Source organism: Macrobrachium rosenbergii, chromosome 20 (assembly GCF_040412425.1).
Source record: "Macrobrachium rosenbergii isolate ZJJX-2024 chromosome 20, ASM4041242v1, whole genome shotgun sequence".
In the NCBI taxonomy this organism is placed as follows: Eukaryota; Metazoa; Arthropoda; class Malacostraca; order Decapoda; family Palaemonidae; genus Macrobrachium; species Macrobrachium rosenbergii.
The window spans coordinates 10,040,001-10,065,415 of NC_089760.1; the positions used below are offsets into that span (position 1 = coordinate 10,040,001).

The 25,415-nt window shown below is 34.7% G+C and overlaps 1 protein-coding gene and 1 long non-coding RNA gene across 3 annotated transcripts in view; one reads left to right on the plus strand and one right to left on the minus strand.

Moving 5' to 3' along the window:
• Positions 1 to 6,825, minus strand: part of LOC136849041 (uncharacterized) — a 521,318-nt gene extending 514,493 nt beyond the window's left edge. The window contains exons 1-2 of the long non-coding RNA XR_010856211.1: positions 6,715 to 6,825; positions 2,147 to 2,344 (exon numbers count right to left, since the gene is read on the minus strand). This is a non-coding gene — a long non-coding RNA (uncharacterized lncRNA). The remainder of the gene's footprint in view (positions 1 to 2,146; positions 2,345 to 6,714) is intronic.
• Positions 1 to 25,415, plus strand: part of LOC136849039 (uncharacterized) — a 465,615-nt gene that overhangs the window by 416,322 nt on the left and 23,878 nt on the right. For both annotated transcript variants that reach the window (XM_067121930.1, XM_067121931.1), the window contains exons 13-17: positions 2,209 to 2,333; positions 5,846 to 6,036; positions 6,739 to 6,863; positions 18,851 to 19,164; positions 19,703 to 19,772. In XM_067121930.1, the coding sequence (XP_066978031.1) occupies positions 2,209 to 2,333; positions 5,846 to 6,036; positions 6,739 to 6,863; positions 18,851 to 19,164; positions 19,703 to 19,772 (825 nt within the window). The remainder of the gene's footprint in view (positions 1 to 2,208; positions 2,334 to 5,845; positions 6,037 to 6,738; positions 6,864 to 18,850; positions 19,165 to 19,702; positions 19,773 to 25,415) is intronic.

Here is a 25,415-nt window from a genome sequence, read left to right on the forward strand (position 1 = left end):
ATAACAACATTCTGTTTTCATTACTTGTTAGTTTAAATATCAGCACTATTTTTCTCCCTCACTTGAGTGCACAACAAGACTGATTTAAATTTCTCGGTATGCCACATACAAAATTACTTCTGTTCGAATAGAATTATCATTACTGTAACTTCTTACCCTTAATATTTTTTATAACCGTAAACTTATCTTCGGTTACTCTGAAGACTGTTTACTCACTTGATAATTTAAGCCAATAATGAAGGGTAAATAATGATTGCGTACATGCGGGTGAAATACTTATATGATATCGCAAGTAAAAAATGTTCAGATTGAATGTTATAGTCATTATTTTTAAAAATGAGGGTTCACAGGCAACAACACTTGAGTTTAATTACTAGTGACGTCAGTTCAGAAGTAAAAATGCACTCAAATAAAGCTTAATTGGTAGTAGAGACGTTACTGGAATTAGTGACTTAATTATTGGGAAAAATAGTTGACAACACTATTCGCGGTGGAAGGGCAGCACTATTCGCGGCGGACGGGCAGTACTGATCTTCATATAGATCATGATCATAGTTGTTAAGGAACTGACTAAAGATCATTGAAAGATAACACGCAGCTCTTACTAATCATGGAATTACAACTGTCTGGAATAAATTTTTTAACCATGTCTTTTAATCTTTTTACTGGTGACAGGTTTAGAATGTTATTTCACGAATTAGATTAAATACTGGCTCTCAAATGTCATTTTTTACATTACCCTGTTACAGGATTATTTCACAGAAAATATTCATTGTTTATGTGTCTCCAACTACTGGCAACAGTTTTTTGTTTATAAGTGAATTTTGTAATCCCATGACAGGAATCCGACATAACATGATAGAGTAATCAAAAGCATGGGTAAAATTTTGTATGATAAATGTTTTGAAATATGGCTTATGCGATATTTTGGAAGCCTCCCCTTTTCCGACATATATGTAAAAAAAAAAATGAATTCGTTACGAGGCTTCCAGGAGCCCTACTGCGGTAGCGTTTGATTGCTTTTCAAACACTCCCATGAACGCCATAATACATTTTTTCGTGTACAAATGCGCACGAAGGGCAAAACCGAATAACCGAAGTGTTAGGCGAATGACATTTTGTCCGCAATTTTCGTTCATCCCATCTGAGAACGCAATAAAACCGAAGCCATTATAAAGAAGCAACGATCGAAAGTCAATAAAACAAACCCCAGGAAATTGCAAACCGTAATAGCCTTTACTAAATCTGACCTCTTCCTATTGGAACGGAGCACAGGAATCGATGTAAACATGCTTGTAATGGCTTCCAATCCCCTTCCGCCTCGTCCCCCGTTCGCTCCTTTGTTATTTCTTAGTATCCCGAGTTGCTGCTCTTTATTGTTTTCAACTCCATTTCTAATTTCGGGCCTCGGTACATCTCCCCCTTAAATCCTGGTTCTTGGAGGTTTCTTCTCTCCACGACTTACGAGGACACCCTCGAGGAGAATTGACAATATGATCCCTCAACCTTGAACTTGTAGTACAAGGCAATTGGAGGAACTCGCGGTCAGCAAATATAAAATGATTGGAAATAGAAAAGCTAAACGTTTTAATTTACTTTAGGAAAAATAATTGAAAGTCTTCTTTTGCTCATTTGTTCCCCTTTGTAAAAAATATTCGGCCGCCAACAGATTATATATTCTAATATTTCTCAAGTCATAAGGTGTACCACTAATTTTGAATTGAAATTTGATGTTTCAAATTGTAGTTTTTGATAACTTATTAACAATTCACGATCAGGGGTTACTCTTACATAAAATTTTCAAGAGCACGTAGGAATATTTGATTTCTACACACACACGCGCATAATATATATATATATATATATATATATATATATATATATATATATATATATATATATATATATATATATATATATATATATATATATATTTGTGTGTGACACATCCACACATATATATGTATATATGTTTATATATACAGTATACATATATATATGTATATGCGTGTGTGTGTGCGCGTGCGTGAACGTGTTTGGTTTATGACCAGTCATTTCAAAAGATTGCAAAATGCTCTTCAGATACAGTTACACAACATGACCCACATATGAAGAGTATTATTATTAAGTCCAATTCCTCACTTACCTTAGGCACATTTGCAATGTTCTTAATCATAACGACGCGTAATTTCCTATAACCTCCCACAGGGCGTCCAGGACCAGTCAGCAAGTGCAACGTCAGCAACCACACAGCTTCGGGATTCGTGGTCCGGTGTCTCTCAGGGCCTCTCCGCAGCATGAATACCCAGTATACCCTCCTCGTTCATGCTCAAGTAAGGGACTTCTGTTTTGGGAGCAACAGGGAAGATTGAATTAAATCGAGAAACTTAAAATAGATGCTAGTCATTGATTGTCTTTTTCTGTACGTTAGTAATACTGCACATTGTTTGAATATCATCCTCACCTGTAATAAGTATGTGTGTATATATATATATATATATATATATATATATATATATATATATATATATATATATATATATATATATATATATATATATATATATATATATATATATAATATATATATATATGAAATTGCATATTTATAATATGCACATATGTATATTTAATATATATATATATATATATATATATATATATATATATATATATATATATATATATATTTATATATATATACATATGTATATGTATATATATATATATATATATATATATATATATATATATATATATATATATATATATATATATATATATAATACAGTATAAAACGACATTCTTATATCATTTCATATTTTAAGACTGATTCACTTTTAGTCAGGGGAAGTCATATTTTGAAATAAAAGACTTAATTACATGAATCAACTCAGTAACAGTAAAAAAAAGTTTTCCTTCACGGATTTATTATTAACAAATAATTTCACTAAAAGCATTATTCAAATGTAAGTCCTGGGAATTAACTCTTCATATTTACAAAAATAATGTTCAGAGAATCCTGTAACATGCATAGAAAAGAGAAAATATTTAAAGTTTCTTTCTGTTTGATATTTGGTCTGTTGTTTATTTATTTTTTTTTTTTTGACTGCCCACGTTCATTTAAAATCAGTTTAGGTTATTTATTTACAACATTTCCTCGCAATAAAAAAAAAAAAGAAAGACCAAAAATAACACCCGATGGCAATTTCTAACAAAATGTGCGGGGATTTCGATACCTTTATTGAATGTCGAGTGAACACTCGAAAAAACGTTATATCGCGTAGGATCATCGATGTCTGTCCTGGCTTTAAGTGATTTGTGTGCTTTTGGTTACCAAACATTTTTGAAAACTCTCTCTCTCTCTCTCTCTCTCTCTCTCTCTCTCTCTCTCTCTCTCTCTCTCTCTCTCTCTCTCTCATCCCCTATCCACTCTCCTTCACTTTAAGTGATGTGTGTGGCCTTCGTTGCCAATGATTTTTCAAAACTTTTACCTTCTCTCTCTCTCTCTCTCTCTCTCTCTCTCTCTGTGGGCGGTATGTGTACCTTTGGTTTCCAAACATTTTTGGGAAGCCTTTCTCTCTCTCTCTCTCTCTCTCTCTCTCTCTCTCTCTCTCTCTCTCTCTCTTTCTTGTTTAAAGAGAGTTTTTCTATCAGGTTACGAAACAAATTTATATCTGGTTAAAAAACATTTTTTATCTCTCTCTCTCTCTCTGGGCAGTATGTGTACCTTTGGTTTCCAAACATTTTTGGGAAGCTCTCTCTCTCTCTCTCTCTCTCTCTCTCTCTCTCTCTCTCTCTCTCTCTCTCTCTCTCTCTCTCTCTTGTTTAAAGAGAGTTTTCTATCTGGTTACGAAACAAATTTATATCTGGTTACTGAACATTTTTTATCTCTCTCTCTCTCTCTCTCTCTCTCTCTCTCTCTCTCTCTCTCTCTCTCTCTTGAGATATGAAAAAGCGAAATTTCACCACTGTAGACCTCTGTAGTTGTTACTACTCTGTTCACATTTGGAGAATTCTCACAGCCCTCAGATTTCAACCTATGTTACTTGTTTTCGATTTTCAAATGTTTCTTCCTTTTGTAGGCTGCCATTGAAGAATACATAAAAACGAACATTTGTGCAGCATTTCGTATCGATATATGGAGAAAAAGGCTATCAAACGACATGAAGAGATCGTTGAAAGCAGTATGCCCGTTTTATGGTTCTGTCGCTAGAAGCGAAAAAGCACAGGTGTTAGTTTTAGAGATCTGGTTTGTTTCTTTTGTGCTGCGCCATGATTTTTATTATCTTCGTGTTCCTTTTTATATACTTTAATTCCTTTGGATTGGACATCAAAGAGGGCGAAGTTTTTTTTTTTTTTTTTTAGGCGATTTCTAATTTTTTTTACGTCTGTCCACTGTTTGTACACACGCTCTTATTTTCTAACCGTGCATCAACAAAAGAACGCGGAACAATTTTCCTTCAAATTTTACATGACTTCATTTTTTCACTTTCATCGTTTTTCGGTTTCCCAGCCGAGCACCCAAAAGAAAAGAGAAGACTAACTCTTCTCCCCGGCGGGACGTGGTACATCGCCTGAATCAGGGGGGATTTGTCTCTCTCAGGGTTCCCAGACAGCGGTGATCCTCTCGGGTGACCAAAGAATAAAGCCAGTTACCGGCGCCTGTCAGATGAAGGTGCTGGTTGGACGGCCTTGGGTTGTCTCCTCGCTCTGCAATGGAAGGCTTTTCGGGAAGGTTAGAGGCGGGTGGGGGGGGATTGAGGGAGGGAGAGAGAGGGGCTGATTCCGAAAGCTCATTTCGGGAGCCTGATTGTGACATCTGTTGTAGTGAGATTTGCTTCCCCGAGACAATCCCCAGCCAATGAGATAAATAGACGTTCATCAGCTACTGATTCTCCAACTTGGGAAAGTAGTCTCTTGGTCAGTGAGCTAATGGCAACAGCTTTCCTTACGTCAAAAGTGTCAAGTCCCACGTCAAAAACTACAATTCTCTTTGTAAATCACTGATTTTCAGAAGACGAGGGAATAATATTAATAAAAATATATGAAAGAGAATAATCAGGAAAAGCATAATTAGATTATACATTGTATTCTCCTGTGAATAAATGCAAGTTAAGAGGTAAATAAATTCATACACTTAAGCTGAGCATGCAAATATAGGTTGTTCATAAATATACGCGCACGCAGACATACATTCTTCCATCACATGCATAGGGTGAGATTTTTATTATCTATTATATATCCTAAGAATAGCCTTCTTGTCTACATGTAAGTACCAATGGCGCAATGATTGAATCCTGGGACCAGGATTAATTAGGTAAATGTACCAACTAATGAAATTAGTGAGTGAGGGAAGTTCGAAAAATTTTTCAAATTATTACTGATTGTAGCAAAGAAATGGAAGTGCATTCGCTTACATGATGCGTATATGTACCTCAGGAATGTAGACCTCTTGCTTCCATGGGTATTATCAGTATTATTTGTTCCGGTGGATAATACGAGTTAGCTACAGTGTTTATGAACATTATGATCATTAATATTGAACAATGAGGATCCTTTGAGCCGTATAAAAAAATTATTATTATTATTATTTTATTTCCGTAGATGCAAACCTATTCACAAGGAACAAGCACACAGGTGCCACTGACTTGTTAATTCAAGCTTCCAAAGCTAGTGATTTTCATCGCCCTGGGGGACACGCGAACCCGCAACATCTGAGTGGCATTCCACGACCGAACCACTACATCAACCCTTTTTACGATAAATCCTTACACTACTCTGACTCAGAGTCACACGTAAATCGGATATTAACGCGATGCTTTCAATGACGTCTCTTTGTCAGAAATCCACATCGGGTCGCAACCCCAACATGGTGGGAGGAGGAGGAGGAGCGAGCGACGGGAGCAAAGGAGGCAGGAAGACCAACAAGAAGAAGCCCCAGGATGGAAATGAGGTGGAGGCAGGAGGGGGCCTGCCCTCCTCCACCCTCGGACATTTCGTTCGGAATGTTACAAATTCTTCCCCTTTCTTTGTGTGAGTTGACGTGCTACATTAGTATTTACGTCTTTTGCTTGTCTCTGATGGGATGTCATTACAAGGGGGTTCATTATGCTCTCATTATACTTCCCTAGTTTATTGCTTCGACATATTTTAGAAAAATATTAGAAGCGAAGTTTCATTTTTATAAAGCATTATTTTGATGGCTTTTATTTATGCATCTTCATCAAACCAGAATGGTTTATATCGTAGATTATATTTATTAAGCTTATTGTTTTCACTATAAGAAATGGATATTGATTGGTAAATTATATATATATGTGTGTGTGTGTGTGTACACACATACACACACACACACACACACACACACACACACACATATATATATATATATATATATATATATATATATATATATATATATATATATATATATATATATAATATATATAAATTATATATATATACTGTATGTATATATGTATAATTGTGTACATACGAATGTCTTGACATATGCGCATGTGTTTGAGAACAATGATTGTTTTTCTTCTTGAAAGCAGTAGATAAATAGAAAAAAAATTTTCGTGCATTATTTTTTCATGCATCTAATTATAACCCAGGAACTCACTTCTTTGGGACAAGTGCGGAGAAAAATAAAGTTCAAAACTAACTTTCGTCCAGCATGTGTTAAAAATTCCCGCTCTGGGAACTAACCTGGTCTCGTCTGCTGTTCCACAGAGTCGGTGGCTTGCAATCGGGTCAGGAATTTACATTACTGGTGAGCGTCTCAAATGAGGAGGGAATCAGCCCTCCCGTTGTCCTCAGTGCCTTCACTCTAAAAGACAACGCGCAGACTGTTATAGGTAAGTAAGTCATTCACTGGACTGAGTACGTAGATCAATAGCCTAAAAATCCCTGATAGATAACTAGAGATTAGTAAGCTTACATATAATACTATAGTGACGCGATATATACCCACTACAGTGACAGTGTGGTTAAATTGGCAGTGTCAAATTAGTCCTGTAGTCCTGAGTTCTTCGTCTTCGGTGGTTCGAGCCCACGGGACGACGAACTTATTATCAACTAAAAAATTCCCCTTTGGGTAACATATATGAAAATATATTATTTCCGAGGTAGAGCGAATTGGATATTAAAGGACGATTGTAGCTTAATGCTTGTATATGAATCACGGTGATCTGATAAAAATTATTATATATATATATATATATATATATATATATATATATATATATATATATATATATATATATATATATATATATATATGTATGTTTAATGTTATCCAACAGTATATGAAAACAGGTCCATAAAAACACTATTTACGTTGCAACCATATATTTCGGACTCTTCTTCTTTACCAGTGAACAAGAAGACAAGAAATTCCCGAAATATATGGTTGCAACGTATAAATAGTGTTTTTATGGCACAGAGGTCAGGAAAATGATTAGGATTTAACTGACAAACAGTTCGTTGGATAATCAAGGTGTCAAGATTAATTGAAAGTTTTTGACAACTAAGCAATTAAGTCTATGTATTACACTATCAATCTTCAAAGGGCTCAGTCTGCCTTTAAATTCAAATGAGGAGCCAGAGGCTTCCTTGGTGTTAGTTCCCTACTGACAGCCAGAATTTAATGGTTAATGATTTTTTTTAATTCAACACGACAAGTCTTTTTATAAATCAACCAAACGCTTGAAAATATCGGAAATTTTTGGACAACAAGTATGGCAAGTTTTGGAATAATAACAGTTTTAAAAATTACTTGATATATCTGTATAAGGATTGCTACGACAATCAACTGCCAGTAAAATAATTATTATAGGCTGTTTCGTAATGAGAAGAGGTTCAAGGCGAAATCAGATTAAAGGCTCTGTGCGCTAAGGTTGAATTGAATTGAATTTAAATAATAAAAAGTTTATTTTAAAGTAATGAAAGAAGTTTAAACGCAGAAAGAGAAAAATTAAAATTATCATCATTCATAAAACCCACAACACCAATAAAAGATTTTTTTTATTATTTTTCTTAATCACTGGTAAATTTCATCATTTGGTGCTTACCATCAGATTATTTTAAGAAAAATTATCTCCCTTTCCCAGGCTTCTAAAAAGCAAAACTGTATCATCAACATACCGTTTGTAGAATAAGTGCCAGTGTAACAGTGGGCAATTATCTGGAGGACACATGCTAGCTAATTGCCCTCTCTTTTGTATCGCATTCTGTTCCTTAATTTTGTTCTTCGTCTCTGGTTTTTACATTATGTATATAGTGCGTTTTTAGCCCTGAAGTGGGACAAGACCTTATGTAAACGTTGGTGATTTCATATAAGTACTGTATATATATATATATATATATATATACACACACACACACACACACACACATATATATACATATATATATATATATATATATATATATATATATATATATATATATATATATATATATATATATATATAATTTATATATAAAACACACACATATGTATATATATACATATATATATTTGTGTATGTATATACTAAAACTAGGAAAACGAGAGAGAGAGAGAGAGAGAGAGAGAGAGAGAGAGAGAGAGAGAGAGAGAGAGAGAGAGAGAGAGAGAGAGAAGGCTGGTGGAAGACTGCATCTCATTAACAACATAATTAGACAAGCACCGCCAATGAAAACAGTTAATGATCTGGTAACCTTTGGAGGTACGTAATGCTTTGGAACGCAACTGAATAATGTAATATAGCGTTGCAAGATGCTATGGATATGTTGTTTCCCATGTATTGGGAAATACTGTGGTACAAACGTGTGTCTTCCCTTAATATAAATTAGATTTGGATAGCCAGAAAATAAGGTTCGCTGGTATACCCATGCATTAATGACTAAGAAAAGTACCAACCCCTTTTCAGAACATTTCCACCAGATAGGCCTCCCCTTAGAACATTTAACACGTTGCCTTATTTGTGAGTTCATCCTTTATCATTACCTTTCCCTAACATCTTTCAAGGATATTTCAGGTTTTTATTTCCTTTTTCTTTAATGACATCCAGTTACACACCTTTTTCATCAACTACCGTTTTCCATTCTTTCCACATGACCAAGCAATCTTTAAATAATCTGATCCATCCTTTTGCTACTTTAAACTTTTTGCCTGTTCGAGGAATTTATTGTAATATCTAAACTTTTCCGTTCTTTATACAACGCAAATCGTATCCAAACAATTCGTCTTACCAACTTCAACGTATTTTCTTTTGTTGATATTTAACAGGTAAACTTTACTCCTTTAAAGCAAAGTTAGCACTACAATCCCTTTCTACATTCTTGCTCTGTATTTTGTAAATTATAATTTTCTTAAAAATATTTAACACATATCTGCTACTTTATTTACATTACCCTTTTTTTTGTGATGCACCTCTTTTCACATTCTGCCATTATGTCTCACATTCATTCTAAAAATACTCAAATAGAATATTAACTTTCATTCTTCCATCTTCTGTTTTTTACAAATTCCTGTTTTCCACTTAACATCATAACGATTTTTTACTCACATTTACTCCCATTGCTCTCCACTTACAAACTAGTTTTTCTTCAATGTGTACAATTAGTCCGTTTTCACCAGCAAATATCATAATCCATTAATGGCGCATTTGGTTATCATTTTGAACTATACATTAACCTAACCCTGATTTCTCTTATCACTCCATCTTTAAAGACACAAACTTGTCTCGGATCGACTTTTACTCCAAACCAGTTACTCTCCCTTCTGCATGTTATGCCACAGACTTGACTTCCATTGCTGATTGTTTTCTTTTAATATATATATATATATATATATATATATATATATATATATATATATATATATATATATATATATATATATATATATATATATTTAGTCACATATGGGTGTGTGTTAGCGTTTAATTGCACAAGAATTTTATGAAACATTAATATCTGATGAGAATAATACGTATTAGGTCTGCATTTGTTTGTAAGGTTGACTGTCTGTCTGTTCAGACGATCACTCAGAAAGTTGTCGGTCGGTGATTTTCCAAAATTTCACCGACGGTGGGGATTAGGATTAGTTGGAAGTAATCGCGTACTTAGGAGATGAGGGATATATAACTTCTGATCTATAATGAGGCTAAAGCTTACAAGGTATTTAGCACTGCAATAATGTTAGAACTAATTTGAACGAGATATGATTTCATATTTCATGCATGCCGGAATCATGAAGCCATTGTGGTAGGAGAGGGCAACTTAAAGCGAAGGTCATATACAGAAGTAAAAAATGAAGTAGGATCATAGCCACCACCTTGATCTTTTTAGATTATGAGAAATAACCTGTATTTTCGGCATGGATAATCCTCAAAAATGCAGAGTGAGACCATGAAAGTCAAGGTTAATGTCAGGATCTCACTTTGAACTTGAAAGTCAGATAAAGTTTAACTTTGGCAAAAGCTCTTGAAGTATGTGAGAGCGAAGACTTACTGTACTATAATGCATGCATAGTCCAAAAATGCTGTTCGTGTGTCATGTAATATCTATAGTTCAAGATGAAATAATTCACACTTATGGAGGAAATACCAGAGAGAAATTCCATATTTATCATGTTTCATTTCCTCAGTGAATCGGGTGTATAGAAGGCAAAGTTCACAGAGAAGTATACTACAAAGACCTCATATTTGTGAAGTATGCTCAGATAATAAAGTTGATGAATTGAGTGAGTGAATATCGAGGTTATGGCCATGCTTGTGATTAGAGACCAGATTCAAATAAGACTTGAGATGAGTTTGATTTTGCCTGTGTCTGTTTGTTAACAGGATTAGTAAACATATTAGTGAATTAAAAAGATAAGATGGATAGATTTTCTTAGGAGAAACAATTGATTAAATCTGATGAGACATGAGAATGCAACTTTTTGATACGAAGAATTTTTTGGGTGGGGATTTTTCAGCCTTAGCACATGTTTGCCCCTCCGAAATTTCTTTCTGATTTTGTTTTGCATTTGGCGTCCACATTTTTTTGTGAGTGTAGTCGTGCATATATTTATGTATGAATGTAAAACACACGCCATTTTCTTAAGTTTCCTACTAAGGTGAAGTAATTTGGGAACTGAGTAATAATATTTCACGTTTGTTCAAACGATATGTACGGCTATGGCTATTCCATCTGTCTGTAATAACAAAAGCCGAGTGGATCCGGTTTGTCCGCCCCGGTGTGAAACGTGGAGTGTCGGGTAGGTTCGCACACTTACGTATCGACCATTGCAAACTACAGCGGCGGCGGGCCGACGGGTGCGCAGCATAGAGCGCCATCAAGCTCGTAAATTAATAAGTACTGTTCATATGTCAGTTTACCTGACTAATATAACTCTTCAGTCTTAATACGAAAGGTAATGCCCAACCTTTCTTGGCATTTTACCTTTTCTTGTTAAGCCCGACCTTGAATTACGTTGAGAATTTGTTAGCTGTTGTAGGCGATGATGATGATGTTAATGATGATGATGATGTTCCATTCACCTTCCTAATTTAAAATGATCTATCAATCTTTCTGTGTGTGTGTATGTATATACATATATATATATATATATATATATAATATATATATATATATGTGTGTGTGTATATATATGTACATATATACAATATATATGTGTGTGTGTGTACATAACACTTGAATACATTTAGCCACGTACACAAAAAATCTTCGTACCTAGATGCAAGAGAGCAAACACACGCGCGCAGGTATTATAGCCATCATCTTGTCATGCAAAACGAAAACTTTTCTCCTCGTCAGGAATTATTCCGCAGCTTCCTTCACAGGAGATTATACTCTGGGAGTGAAGAGGATTTGCAGGCGTATCTGGCGTCCGCATCGTAAACAAAGACTCGGAGTTGCTGTCAGATGGTTTGTGCCGGGTAGAAAACTTTCGGATGCTCTCGTATATATCCCTGGCAGCGCCGAAAAGCGGAATGCGGCCGCTTTCAAACTGAAGTTACATTGTTTTTATTACGGCATTTCTTCGTGTTCTTTGCTGGGTTTCGTAACTCCCAGGCCTGGACCATTTCCCTTTTGCCATTTTGATTCCGTTACGTGATACATTTCAGGTAAAAGATCACGAATGCTGGGTTTCATTTATCGTCGCTTGCATTAAATTGCAGTTAAAATGTAATTACATTCAACTCAAAAATTTGCATCGCATTTAAAAGACTGAGTATCCCTTTGAACCGTTATTTAGCAAACAAATTAATAGTTCCGCGTGCTCTGTCAAAAATGTAACTTTTAAATGAAATATACCACTATGGCGATACCCGCCGAGTAATTCCCCATTTTCATTGGGATTGGATGCACATCACTCAGATTTCATATTATCTGAATTTGTAGTAGATTTCATTAAAACGGTAATTGTCCCTAAACTGAATACTCGTGTGGACGTGTTAAGCTCGTTTAAACATATTCAACTGAATGTATATATACATATATATATATATATATATATATATATATATATATATATATATATGTGTATATATATATATATATATATATATATATATATATATATATATATTATATATATATATATATATATATATATATATATATATATATATATATATATATATATATATCAGACGTGGGAGATTACTGAACAGACGTGGAAAAGAAAACATGACAGAAATGGCTGACGTTCCCAGAGGATACATCACCGATTGGGGATGATAAAAATAAACTGCACCGACTAGGGAAAGAGTTTAAAATTTCTCGTAAAGGCAAGAGGTTGGCACTTAATATAACCAAGTGTAAAAGGTTACAAGGGTAAGGGGGATCTGGGAAGCTGGTGGAGTGTATGTTGATACGGATGGTGTAAGAATGACAACAGTTGCTTGCAAAAGGTTGAGAGGATGCTTGGAATGTTCTTGAAAATCGAGTTGGAATGTGTGTACGGGATGCCTAGGCAACTCTCCTTCATGGAAGTGAAGAAGTATATTGAATGTGAATGAAAGAAAAATGCTGGAAATGTTCTTGAAAATCGAGTTGGAATGTGCGTACGGGATGCCTAGGCAACTCTCCTTCATGGAAGCGAAGAAGTATATAGAATGTGAATGAAAGAAAAAGCTGGAAATGTTCATGGTATAAGCAGCTAAAAGAATTTGCGGCAAATCTTAAAAGGCGAAAAATGAAAAAAAAAAAAAAAAAAGTAAACGGATAGATCAGAGTGGTTTGAAATGGCTTGATAATGCGCAAAGAATGAAGGATAATAGGTCAATAAGAGAATTATTCCTTTCGGAAGTATGAGCAGGAAGGAGGAAAGAGACACACACATTAGTTTGGACAGATGTCCTGAAAGTATTATTACAAGGGATGTACCTCTAGATCAACGACGCGAGAGAATGCGTCCACGATAAAAGGGAAGAGTAGAGTGGGTTTAGGCCGAGTCGGATGGGGGCATGGGAGAGAGGGTGCTGATAAGCCTCTTGTGTAATTACACGAATTAGATAACATTATGAAAGTTTCCTCTTGCACGGGGAGCTCCTACAAGATTCAGCTGTCTGACGTGACTGTGGAAGTGTTCAATGTTTTTCTTTACCCAGGAGCGGCTCAGGCTTAAGTGATACATACATACATATATATATATATATATATATATATATATATATATATATATATATATATGTTTGTGTGTGTTTGTTGCGTGTGGGCGTGTGTGTGTTTGTGTATGTACGTATGATTTCTCAGTTTGTTGACTTACTCGCACTTTTCCATTAGTGTTTTTTCTGCCATACTTATAATATGTATTTTATACGGAGGATATAATGTTTTGAGACGATGAAGTAAAGTAATGTAATGAAAAAAAAAAATTATCTATCTATCTTTCTGCATTATATTTTTATATATATATATATATATATATATATTATATATATATATATATGTTTTTAGTGTGTGTGTACATAACACTTGAATACATTTAGTCATGGAAAAAAAATCTTCGATACCTAGAAGCAAGAGAGCAAACACACGCGGGCAGGTATTATAGCCATCATCTTGTCATGCAAAACGAAAAGTTTTCTCCTCGTCAGGAATTATTCCGCAGCTTCCTTCACAGGAGATTATACTCTAAAAGTGAAGAGAACAGCAGGCGTATCTGGCGTCCGCATCGTAAACAAAGACTCTTCGCGGCCCGGAGTTGCTGTCAGTGGTTTGTGCCGGGTAGAACACTTTCGGATGCTCTCGTATATATCCCTGGCAGCGCCGAAAAGCGGAATGTGGCCGCTTTCAAACTGAAGTTACATTGTTTTTATTACGGCATTTCTTCGTGTTCTTTGCTGGGTTTCGTAACTCCCAGGCCTGGACCATTTCCCTTTGCCATTTTGATTCCGTTAATGTGATACATTTCAGGTAAAAGATCACGAATGCTGAGTTTCATTTATCGTCGCTTGCATTAAATTGCAGTTAAAATGTAATACATTCAACTCAAAATTTGCATTGCATTTAAAAGACTGAGTATCCCTTTGAACCGTTATTTAGCAAACAAATTAATAGTTCCGCGTGCTCTGTCAAAAATGTAACTTTAAATGAAATATACCACTATGGCGATACCCGCCGAGTAATTCCCCATTTTCATTGGGATTGGATGCACATCACTCAGATTTCATATTATCTGAATTTGTAGTAGATTTCATTAAAACGGTAATTGTCCCTAAACTGAATACTCGTGTGGACGTGTTAAGCTCAGATAAACATATTCAACTGAATGTAAAACACATATATATATATATATATATATATATATATATATATATATATCTTTATAATATTGATATATATATATACATAAATCAGACAGATTACTGAACAGACGTGGAAGAGAAACCATGACAGAAATGGCTGACGTTCCCAGAGGATACATCACCGATTGATGATAAAAATAAACTGCACCGACTAGGGAAAGAGTTTAAAATTTCTCATCCAAGGCAAGAGGTTGGCAAATAATATAACCAAGTGTAAAATTACAAGATAGTATGTTCTGGGAAGCTGGTGGAGTGTATGTTGATATGGATGGTGTAATTAAACCGACAACAGTTGCTTGCAAAAAAGGATGCTTGGAATGTGCTTGAAAATCGAGTTGGAAAAGTGTGCGGTGCCTAAACTCTCCTTTCATGGAAGTGAAGAAGTATATTGAATGTGAATGAAGGAAATAAGCTGGAAATGTTCATGGTATATGCAGCAAAAAGAATTTGCGGCAAATCTTAAAAGGCGAAAAGTGAAAAAAAATAAAAAAGTAAACGGACAGATCAGAGTGGTTTGAAATGGCTTGATAATGCGCAAAGAATGAAGGATGATAGGTCAATAAGAAAATGATTCCTTTCGGAAGTATGAGCAGGAAGGAGGAAAGAGACACGCAGATTAGTTTGGGAAGATGTCCTGAAAGTATTATTACAAGGGATGTACCTCTAGATCAACGACGCGAGAGAATGCGTCCACGATAAAAGGGAAGAGTAGAGTGGGTTTAGGCCGAGTCGGATGGGGGCATGGGAGAGAGGGTGCTGATAAGCCTCTTGTGTAATTACACGAATTAGATAACATTATGAAAGTTTCCTCTTGCACGGGGAGCTCTCTACAAGATTCAGCTGTCTGACGTGACCGTGGAAGTGTTCATTGTTTTTCTTTGTGGGAGCCGCTCAGGCTTAAGTGATATTTATATATATATATATATATATATATATATATATATATATATATATATAACTATATATATATATAAATGAAATGAATAAATAAATACAATATATATATATATATATATATATAAATATATATATATATATATATATATAAAACATATATAAAGATTATAATATATATATAAATATTTGTTAGTGTGTTTGTTATGTGTGGGCGTGTGTGTGTTTGTGTATGTAACGTATGATTTCTCAGTTTGTTGACTTACTCGCACTTTTCCATTAGTGTTTTTTCTGTCATACTTATAATATGTATTTTATAGGGAAGATATAATGTTTTGAGACGATGAAGTAAAGTAATGTAATGAAAAAAAATGAAGATAACCTATGATTACTAACAGTGGCCGGAAGAAGACATAAGATAACAGAAAAGTTTTAAATTACACCTTGTAAGATTATATTAAAAAGAAACCAACAGAAAGGACGATTTTCTCTTGACAGCGTGGCTAAAATAATAATCTTAAATAACATCACAATAATATTAAACAATGAGATAGAAAACTAAGAATCATCGCAACCGACAAGATGCACGTGAGTACATTATTAAATATTATATAATAGGATGTCGGTGATTGTACACATTGTTCTTATGAAGGAAAATGGTCAGCGTATTCAGAACATATTAGTCTACTGTCGCATATTGTTTTATAGAGTGATATCACTTAAGGAACTGACATATTTAGAGAGAGGTCAACTCTGGCGAGTGTTACCGTGTCAGGCAGAAGGAAATACGTTGGTTATTATTTTAAAAATACATTGTGTTCAGTGTCCATATCAGGGAACTTACAATATACTTAAGCTTCTTGATATAACTATTTGATGCTGCTATATGACCCAGATGATATTTTAGTAAAATAAAAAACGTGGCATGAACAACTCCAATTCTATCTTTGATAGTTTGGACTTTCTTTACATAAAACAATTAGAATAGTAAGCTTTCAATTCGTAAACAGATTCCTAAGAGCTAGCAGCAACTAATACATCCAAAAGTATTAATAAATACATAATGTTAAATTCAAGATAGTATGTTATTGGCTATTATATAAATATTAGATTTTTAAATTAAACCGTCAATAATTTGTACAAAAGATGCCAGATTGCTTAAACGGCCATCCAAAAGAGTTTTTGATAACTTTTTAGGTTTCAAGCACAAAGATTACACACACACACACACACACACACACACACACACACATCATATATATATATATATATGTAAATATATAAATTATTAAATATATATATATATATATATATATATATATATATATATATATATAATAATGCATATATATATATATATATATATATATATATATATATATATTATATAATATATATGTTTGTGTGTGTGTGTGTGAAAGTTAAATAGTTAAAATCACTCACGAAATCCAGAAAGAACTTATAAATCCGAAAAATAATAACATAAAATACTAATCCGAAAAAAAATCAACGCTAAAAGCATAGCTTAGAAATCTGAATCTCAAGGCACAATGAGATATACCTACGTTCTATTTAAAAAATCCGGGAGTATTCTTTCAGTATGCACTACTATAATAGTCGTCAGTCTCCACTTCACTGTATAAAAAAAAAAAAAACTCGTAAATAAAACGAAGTGAGAAACAAACATAACGCTACCCTGTCCTGAAAGTTTTATCCCCTGCTTATCCTGCATGAACCAGGAATTTATGTCCTAAGTTGGTAACACTACCTAGAGCTGCGTTTAATCTGCCTAGAATCTCGTAGCTTCGCGTCATCATTATCTTAGCTCAGAACTAAATGCTCTCCTGACTGGCTTTGTTCAACAGCAGGTTTGAAACGTACGGCTGCGTTCAGTATGTTCTCATCCTGGTATCAGGGTTTCTGGAAATCTTTTTTTTTTTTTTTTTTTACTAGGATTTATTTCTTTTGGAGGAGGATAGGTGGCTTATGTATATAATATTTTTTCTTAATTAAAAGTAACCATCTCTGCTTTATTTTATGGACTTCAGGACCCGTGACGTGGTATATCTGTAGTACCTAATTATAATTTCTTCCTAGCAAGCACATTCAGTTCCCTGAATGTTATTCGTAACCCTTTTCCCAGGCCGAGAAGAACCCTAAAAGGGTTCAGAGGTCTGGTTAAACAAATGATTTATAACTAACTAACTATTCGTAACCCTAAGAAAAATTGTTGTCATTATTAACATATGAAAGATATTCTGTGCCTAATGGACGCATCCATAGATTGTACCGTAAATAAAAAAATACCCTAAAAGGAATGCAGTTATCATATTCGAGTTTATATATATATATATATATATATATATATATATATATATATATATATATATATATATATATATATATATGCATGCATATATATATACACACACACACACACACACACACACACACACACATATATATATATATATATATATATATATATATATATATATATATATATATATATATATATATATATATAATATATGCATGCAATATATATATAAATAAAGATAAAATCCACGAAGAAATTGAAACACTGGAGTGCTGCAGGGGCCTTTCGACTCTTTCGTCCTTTACTTAGCAGTCTGCTAAGTAGAGGACGAAAGAGTCGAAAGGCCCTCTGCAGCACGCCAGTGTTTCCTTTCCTTCGTGGATTTTATCTTTATTTATATATATTCATCACGTTCCATATTTTCGTGATTCACTTATACACACACACACACACACACACACACACATACATATATATAATATATATATATATATATATATATATATATATATATATATATATATATATATATATATATATAATATGAGAGAGAGAGAGAGAGAGAGAGAGAGAGAGAGAGAGAGAGAGAGAGAGAGAGAGAGAGAGACATTATCAGTTAGTGTCAAATATTACATAAGCTATACCTAAAATTTTCAGCTTATTTAGTAACTGTGAATGTATTTCATGAACTGATACTGTGTAGCTTTACCTTTTATGAGCAACAACGAGAACGCATGATTTCCCGGATCACAGATTAATCAGTCCCAAAGTTTAAGAGGACTGAACCCCGATAACAACTTCCCCTCGCGCTCATCCCCTTCAGGCATGCCCTCTGGCGGAGGCGGCAGATCAAGCAGCGGCACGACCTCCGGCGATGGGTCTGGATCCAGTTTATCTCCTGGAAGTGGGGCTAATGCCGGTAACAACGGCGCTATGGCCGGTGGCGGCAGCGGGATGAGTGGCATTGGCGGCGGCAATAGCAATACGGATATGGAGGGTGGCTTTCAGCTTCTAGTGCCGCCCATGATAATTGTGCTGGTAACGTCTGTGGCTGGCATCGTCCTGGTCGCCATTCTCATCATTATCGTACTCAAGCGGAGGGGCAGGAGTCGCAGCAGAGATAACGAGATGGAGCAGGTATGGTTGCTTTGCCCATATAAGTTATGCGCGTCTTGCCTCTCTGGTTTAAATGACGTCGGTTTTTTATTTTTTTGTAAATGTTTAATTACGGAAATATTTTGGAAAACTATAGTAGTTTACTAGATTCTTTCGCTTAAAGAATATAACCTATAGATAAGATCTGCCTATAACTAATTTTAATGTATAAGACTAAAAATCATTTTACTGAAGGAGCATCTTGGGTGAGTTGATAGGTAAAATATTATATGAAACTGGACGAATATTCTTCTTCTATTGGTAAAAAATTAGTTACTCTACTTTACATAAAATACAATACTATCTTAAAATTGTAAATTACTGCATTTCCTAAAATAACAGCATCATTTAATCAAAATCAATATTTCTTCAGAAAACTGAAATCCTTTAATTCGAAGGACCGTACAATATTTCTATAAATTCTTTCCAAACAGTACAAACTGACGGAGGAGAAAAACCGTTACTTTTGTGGCCAGAGATGATGTTTGTACTCATTAACCTAATATATGTTTTTCCATAGGTCAAGCTGAACGAGGAAATGGCATTTGTACAGACAAGAACGCCGGACAGCACGTCAAGAGAAACGACAGGTCAGTTAAATGTGTCTTCTTCGTAGTTTACTTTCGCTGAAGGATCGCTTTCTTCAGTGTCTAAAAATATTACGAAAATAGTATTTGGAGCTACTTTGCTTTTTTCTTGTTGGGGCTGGATTGCTATTTTCTTTTATGCATCGCACGTTGTAAGTACAAGAACACATATATATATATATATATATAATATATATATATATATATATATATATATATGTATGTATGTACGTATGGATTTATGGGCCACCCCAAACTTTACTTTGCTTAATACATATTGAATGGCTCTCTCATTATGGCTGCATATACAGCATGTCATAAAATTGTTGTGTATCACATCAAGAAAAAGACTATATATATATATATATATATATATATATATATATATATATATATATATATATATATATATATATATATATATGGATTATGAGCACTTGTTTCACAGAAATAAATATCTGACGCACATCTGGATCGAACCCTGGTCTCACAAATGAAAGTGGGCTAGAAATAATATATATATATATATATATATATATATATATATATATATATATATATATATATATATATATATATATATATATATATATATATATGCAGAAGGCAGAATGCTTTACTCTATATCGGTTCTCCTGTACTGAATGCAGACTATATTTTTTTAACCATTGTTGGTCAGCTTCTAAAATCTTAAAGAATTTAATTAGATATCTTTGTTGCATAACACTGACTCCTTTCAAGTAACTCGAGAGAACAAGGATCTAAAAATGTTAGTATGTTATATCACTACAAGTGAGGAAAAGAAGTATGATTTTCCTTTATCGGAAACCAATATATTTCCTCCATGCTGCTCTATCCTCCAAAAAGCATTCCTCATAAATTGATCTCATACCGGAGATTTCACCAATTTTAGACTGCGTTTGCAACTTTCGATGAAGAGTTGAAAATGAATGTTAAATGAACGACAAATAGTAAAAAAAAAAAAAAAAAAAAAAATGTCCTCCGTTTCAAAATTGATGATATTCCTCGCTGAAAGGTTCTGCTGAAATCTGCCTTTAAAATGAGTTTGTCCTGTGAGAAGCCAGAATTCGGAATATGCTTTGAGTTTGTCGCTTTTCCTGGCAGTGGTTGTCTGGATGACATCCAGAGAATTCGTGTGTGTGTGTGTGTGGACTGAAAACATCGAGCGTCACTGTGACCGAGAATCCACATAAAGCAACAGCATTCGCTTATGGCAAGCGAAGCCATCAAGCAGTTTCATCAAACACGAGGGCTCTCAGACGCAGCAGACACTCAGGGGACTTGGTGTCATCCAGGAGATGGTATCGACTACTACAGACACATGCACGGGTCCAATAATGACTTCAATTGAAACTAATGAAACGCAATGAGCCTATAATACATGCGGGAACGGTTGGAGTTGGTGGGCAAAATGATAAGAGAATATTGCGCAGATTTAACTCGAACGGGAGAATTGGGGGGAAACGCCAGAGAGTATAAAGTTACAAGAGGCACACAGGGAATGGCATTTGTGCTGAACTGCCGCATAGGATTCCGCTTTATTGGTTATAGGGAAGCCGAAGTTAGAAGTTGCCACCTTTATGGGCACGCTGCTTGGCCTCTTCAGTGCTCGGCCGAGGTTAGGGGGGAGAGAGAGAGAGAGAGAGAGAGAGAGAGAGAGAGAGAGAGAGAGAGAGAGAGAGAGAGAGAGAGATGCAACATAATGCTGCTGCACAATAAGAACGAAAAGTGAACAAAGATGAGACAAAAAAAGTGACAGGAAAGGAACTAGCTTCACAAAAGAGAGAGAGAGAGAGAGAGAGAGAGAGAGAGAGAGAGAGAGAGAGAGAGAGAGATAATCCTGCTGCACAATAATAACAACGACGAAAGTGAACAAAGCTAAAAACAAAAACAAAAGACAGAAACAGAGCTAATAACACAAAAACGAGAGAGAGAGAGAGAGAGAGAGAGAGAGAGAAAACAAAATAATGCAAAAAGAACGAAACAAAGATGAGACAAAAAAGTGACAAAACTAGCTTCAAAAAGAGAGAGAGAGAGAGAGAGAGAGAGAGAGAGAGAGAGAGAGAGAGAGAGAGAGAGAGAGATGCAAGATAATCCTGCTGCACAATAATAACAACGACGAAAGTGAACAAAGCTAAAAACAAAAACAAAAAGACAGAAACAGAGCTAATAACACAAAAACGAGAGAGAGAGAGAGAGAGAGAGAGAGAGAGAGAGAGAGAGAGAGAGAGAGAGAGAGAGAGATGCAACATAACGCTGCTGCACAATAATAACGACGACGAAAGTGAACAAAGCCAAGAACAAAAAAGCCAGAAAAAGAGCTAACTACACAAAAGCGAACAAAGAGAGAGAGAGAGAGAGAGAGAGAGAGAGAGAAGATGCAACATAATACTGAGGCACAATAAGCACAACCACGAAAGTGAACAAAACCGAGATAAAAAAAGAAACAGAAAAGAGCTAACTACACAAGAGAGAGAGAGAGAGAGAGAGAGAGAGATGTCTTAGCAACTCGCACACACGCACGCGCGAAAATGCACCGAATTCTCGAATACGAGACGAAAGCTGGTATCCGAGAAAAATGTTATATATTTCTATAATCATTAGCAAGAAAGGGAATAACCCGAATGCAAATAATCCGGCCTGGATGGAATGTTAATAATCCTAATGCCCTTTTACCGTGGCTGGAATGGGAAGGGGGGACGCCAAAGGAAAAAAGGTCACGGTGGTTAATACCCTAAACGGTATTTAGAATTAATGCAACCAGCGTTTTGCATGAGAATTCCTTGATTATGGAACAACTTTTAACGAATTACTACAATAAAGCCGGAGGAAATGATATGGGATTAAAAAAAAAGTCCATTTACATAGCTGCTGCGAGCAAATTCTTTTCATGCACGAATATATGTGTCCGTGCTTATGTAATATATATAAATATATATATACACATACATATGTATACGTATATATATGTATGTATGTATATATATACACATATATATATGTATGTATATATATATATATATATATATATATATATATATATATATATATATATATATATATATATATCTGCTGTATTGAGTTCACTACTAGTTCCTCTTTTGACCAGCGAAGTTTAGCTGCAATGGGTATGATCAGTACTTGATTAAGTGATCACCAAGTTAATCGGACGCTGTTTGTGTGCAAACCCATCGAACAAATGTGTACGAATCTGTATGATTAGAAATGGAGGTGTATAAACCTGTACAACGGCATATATATTATATATTATATATATATATATATATATATATATATATATATATATATATATATATATATACTGTACATATATATATATATATAATATATACATATATATACTTATATACACATGTATCCTAATTTAATTGTGCCCTTTTATTACGTCTTTTGTTAATTATATATGACTAGATAATACACGGATACACACATTTCTCCATATACTTATGTATGTATGTATTCATGCATTGTGTGTGTGTGTGTATATATATACATATATATATGTGTGTGAGTGAGTGTGTATGTATGTGTGTGTGTGTGTGTATATAATATCATAGTGTATATATATATATATGTGTGTGTGTATAATTTTACAATTTACATTAAATCAGTCCTATGTCTTCTTTGAATTATAACACATGATGTGACGTAAATTATAACTCAAGGCTCATCATAAAAGTTAAGAAATTATCCTCACCCTCACTACTGCTTTACAGACCAAGAAACTGACTATTGACGCCATCTAACCTCAAGTAGTCACTGAACTACAGTAGGTGATGAGTAATGGAGCTGAACATTCTGAGAGATCATCCAAAATATTAAAAGAGTTACTGTAAAAATCCTGTAGTCAGATTATGAATGAGGATAATTCCATTGCTCGTAAATTAACAATATATATATATCTAAAATAATAAAATCCGAGTGGATCTTTCTTGTTTGTCCATCCCGGGTGGGGGCGGGGTAGGTAGGGGATCGGGAGGATACGGGAAACATGACACATCCACACTCCTCCTGCAAACCTGTTTGTCCACCCAGGTGGGGGTGAGGTAGGTAGGAGGTCGGGAGGGTGGCTGAGTATGACACATCCACCCTCCTCCTGCAAACCTGTTTGTAAATCCCAGGTTGGGGTGGGGTAGGCAGGTTTAGGTAGGAGATCCACCCTCCTCCTGCAAACCTGTTTGTCCTGCCCGGAGGGTAGGGGAGACATGGGGGACACATTCATCCACTCCTCCTGAAAACCTGTTTGTCCACCCAGGTTGGTGGTAGGGTAGGTAGGGGATCGGGAGGATAGGGGAGATGGTGGGCAGCGCCGGGTTCCAGTGCAGCGCAGCACTCGCCATCAAGCTCGTATGCAAAATAAAAGATGAAAATAAAAACTAAAAATCAAACTTCTTACACATACCAGAATCTTCCCTTCTCATAAGACATAACCAGACGACCAACGAAGCAAACAACTCAGTATAGAACTATATAGTGCTTTGCCTTTGTAACCCTACAAAATAAACTCCATCTTTTACATTCACACCACTTTAATTATATCAAATGAAAATATATTTATTGTAATGAAACTCCCTTTTTTTTCATCATAAAGAAAAGACAGAAAATGATATCTCAAAAGTTAAACTGCTTTTCTGATGATATGTTACCGGGGCTTACACAGAAACTACATTTTCCCAAATCCTTTCCTTGATGTAAGACCTCCATAAACGATATAGCTTCGTATCAGTTCACGAAAATTTATACTAGTATTGGAGAGAGAGAGAGAGAGAGAGAGAGAGAGAGAGAGAGAGAGAGAGAGAGAGAGAGAGAGAGAGAGAGAGAGAGAGAGAGAGCTTCTTAAAATAATGGGAATTGTGGAAACCAAAACTTAAAGAGGAAACTAGACCGAAATTTTTACTTACAGAAAATAAAACTATCTTCGTGCTTTATACTCTAGAATAATATAAAATTAAACTCATATAGTGACAGATTATCCCTTTTTTTAACAATAAGATGTTTTCAGCCGTACATACCAGCATTTGCCCTCATATGAAGTCTCATTTTCTTCCTTTACTTTCGGCCGAGCTCGTGATGTTCCTATTACATCAATCATTTATGACTTCCCATCATCCTTTTAGTATCCATATGGACATATATTACTCCGTCTATCAGTAATCCATTTTTTATAACCGTACTCATAACAGCATTCGTTTCTCCATCATGTCTTCTCATAAATATTTCCGAATTTGACTGCGTGTCCACTGGCTTACCTACTATTCACAAATAGGTGTTTCACCAGCTAACCAAAGCCTAGCCTTTTGTTACTTATAAAAAATTCTCAACTTGTTATTTGACAAACTCATTTTAGTATATAAGTGGTGATATAAATCTACCTTGTGGACAATTATAATAGTATTTACGTAAAATATGTAAAATTTGCTCCCTGACTTCCTGCTGGGGAATAAATTAACATTACTATGACTCTTAAAACGGTAACATAATATCGGTTTAACTGGAGTTTCCACGTTCAAATTCACCAAATTTAATACATGTTTAATGGACGTCTGAATGTCTTGTTATACGAAAAAGTAAGAAGACCCCTTTTCAAATTATAATGTAAAGGAA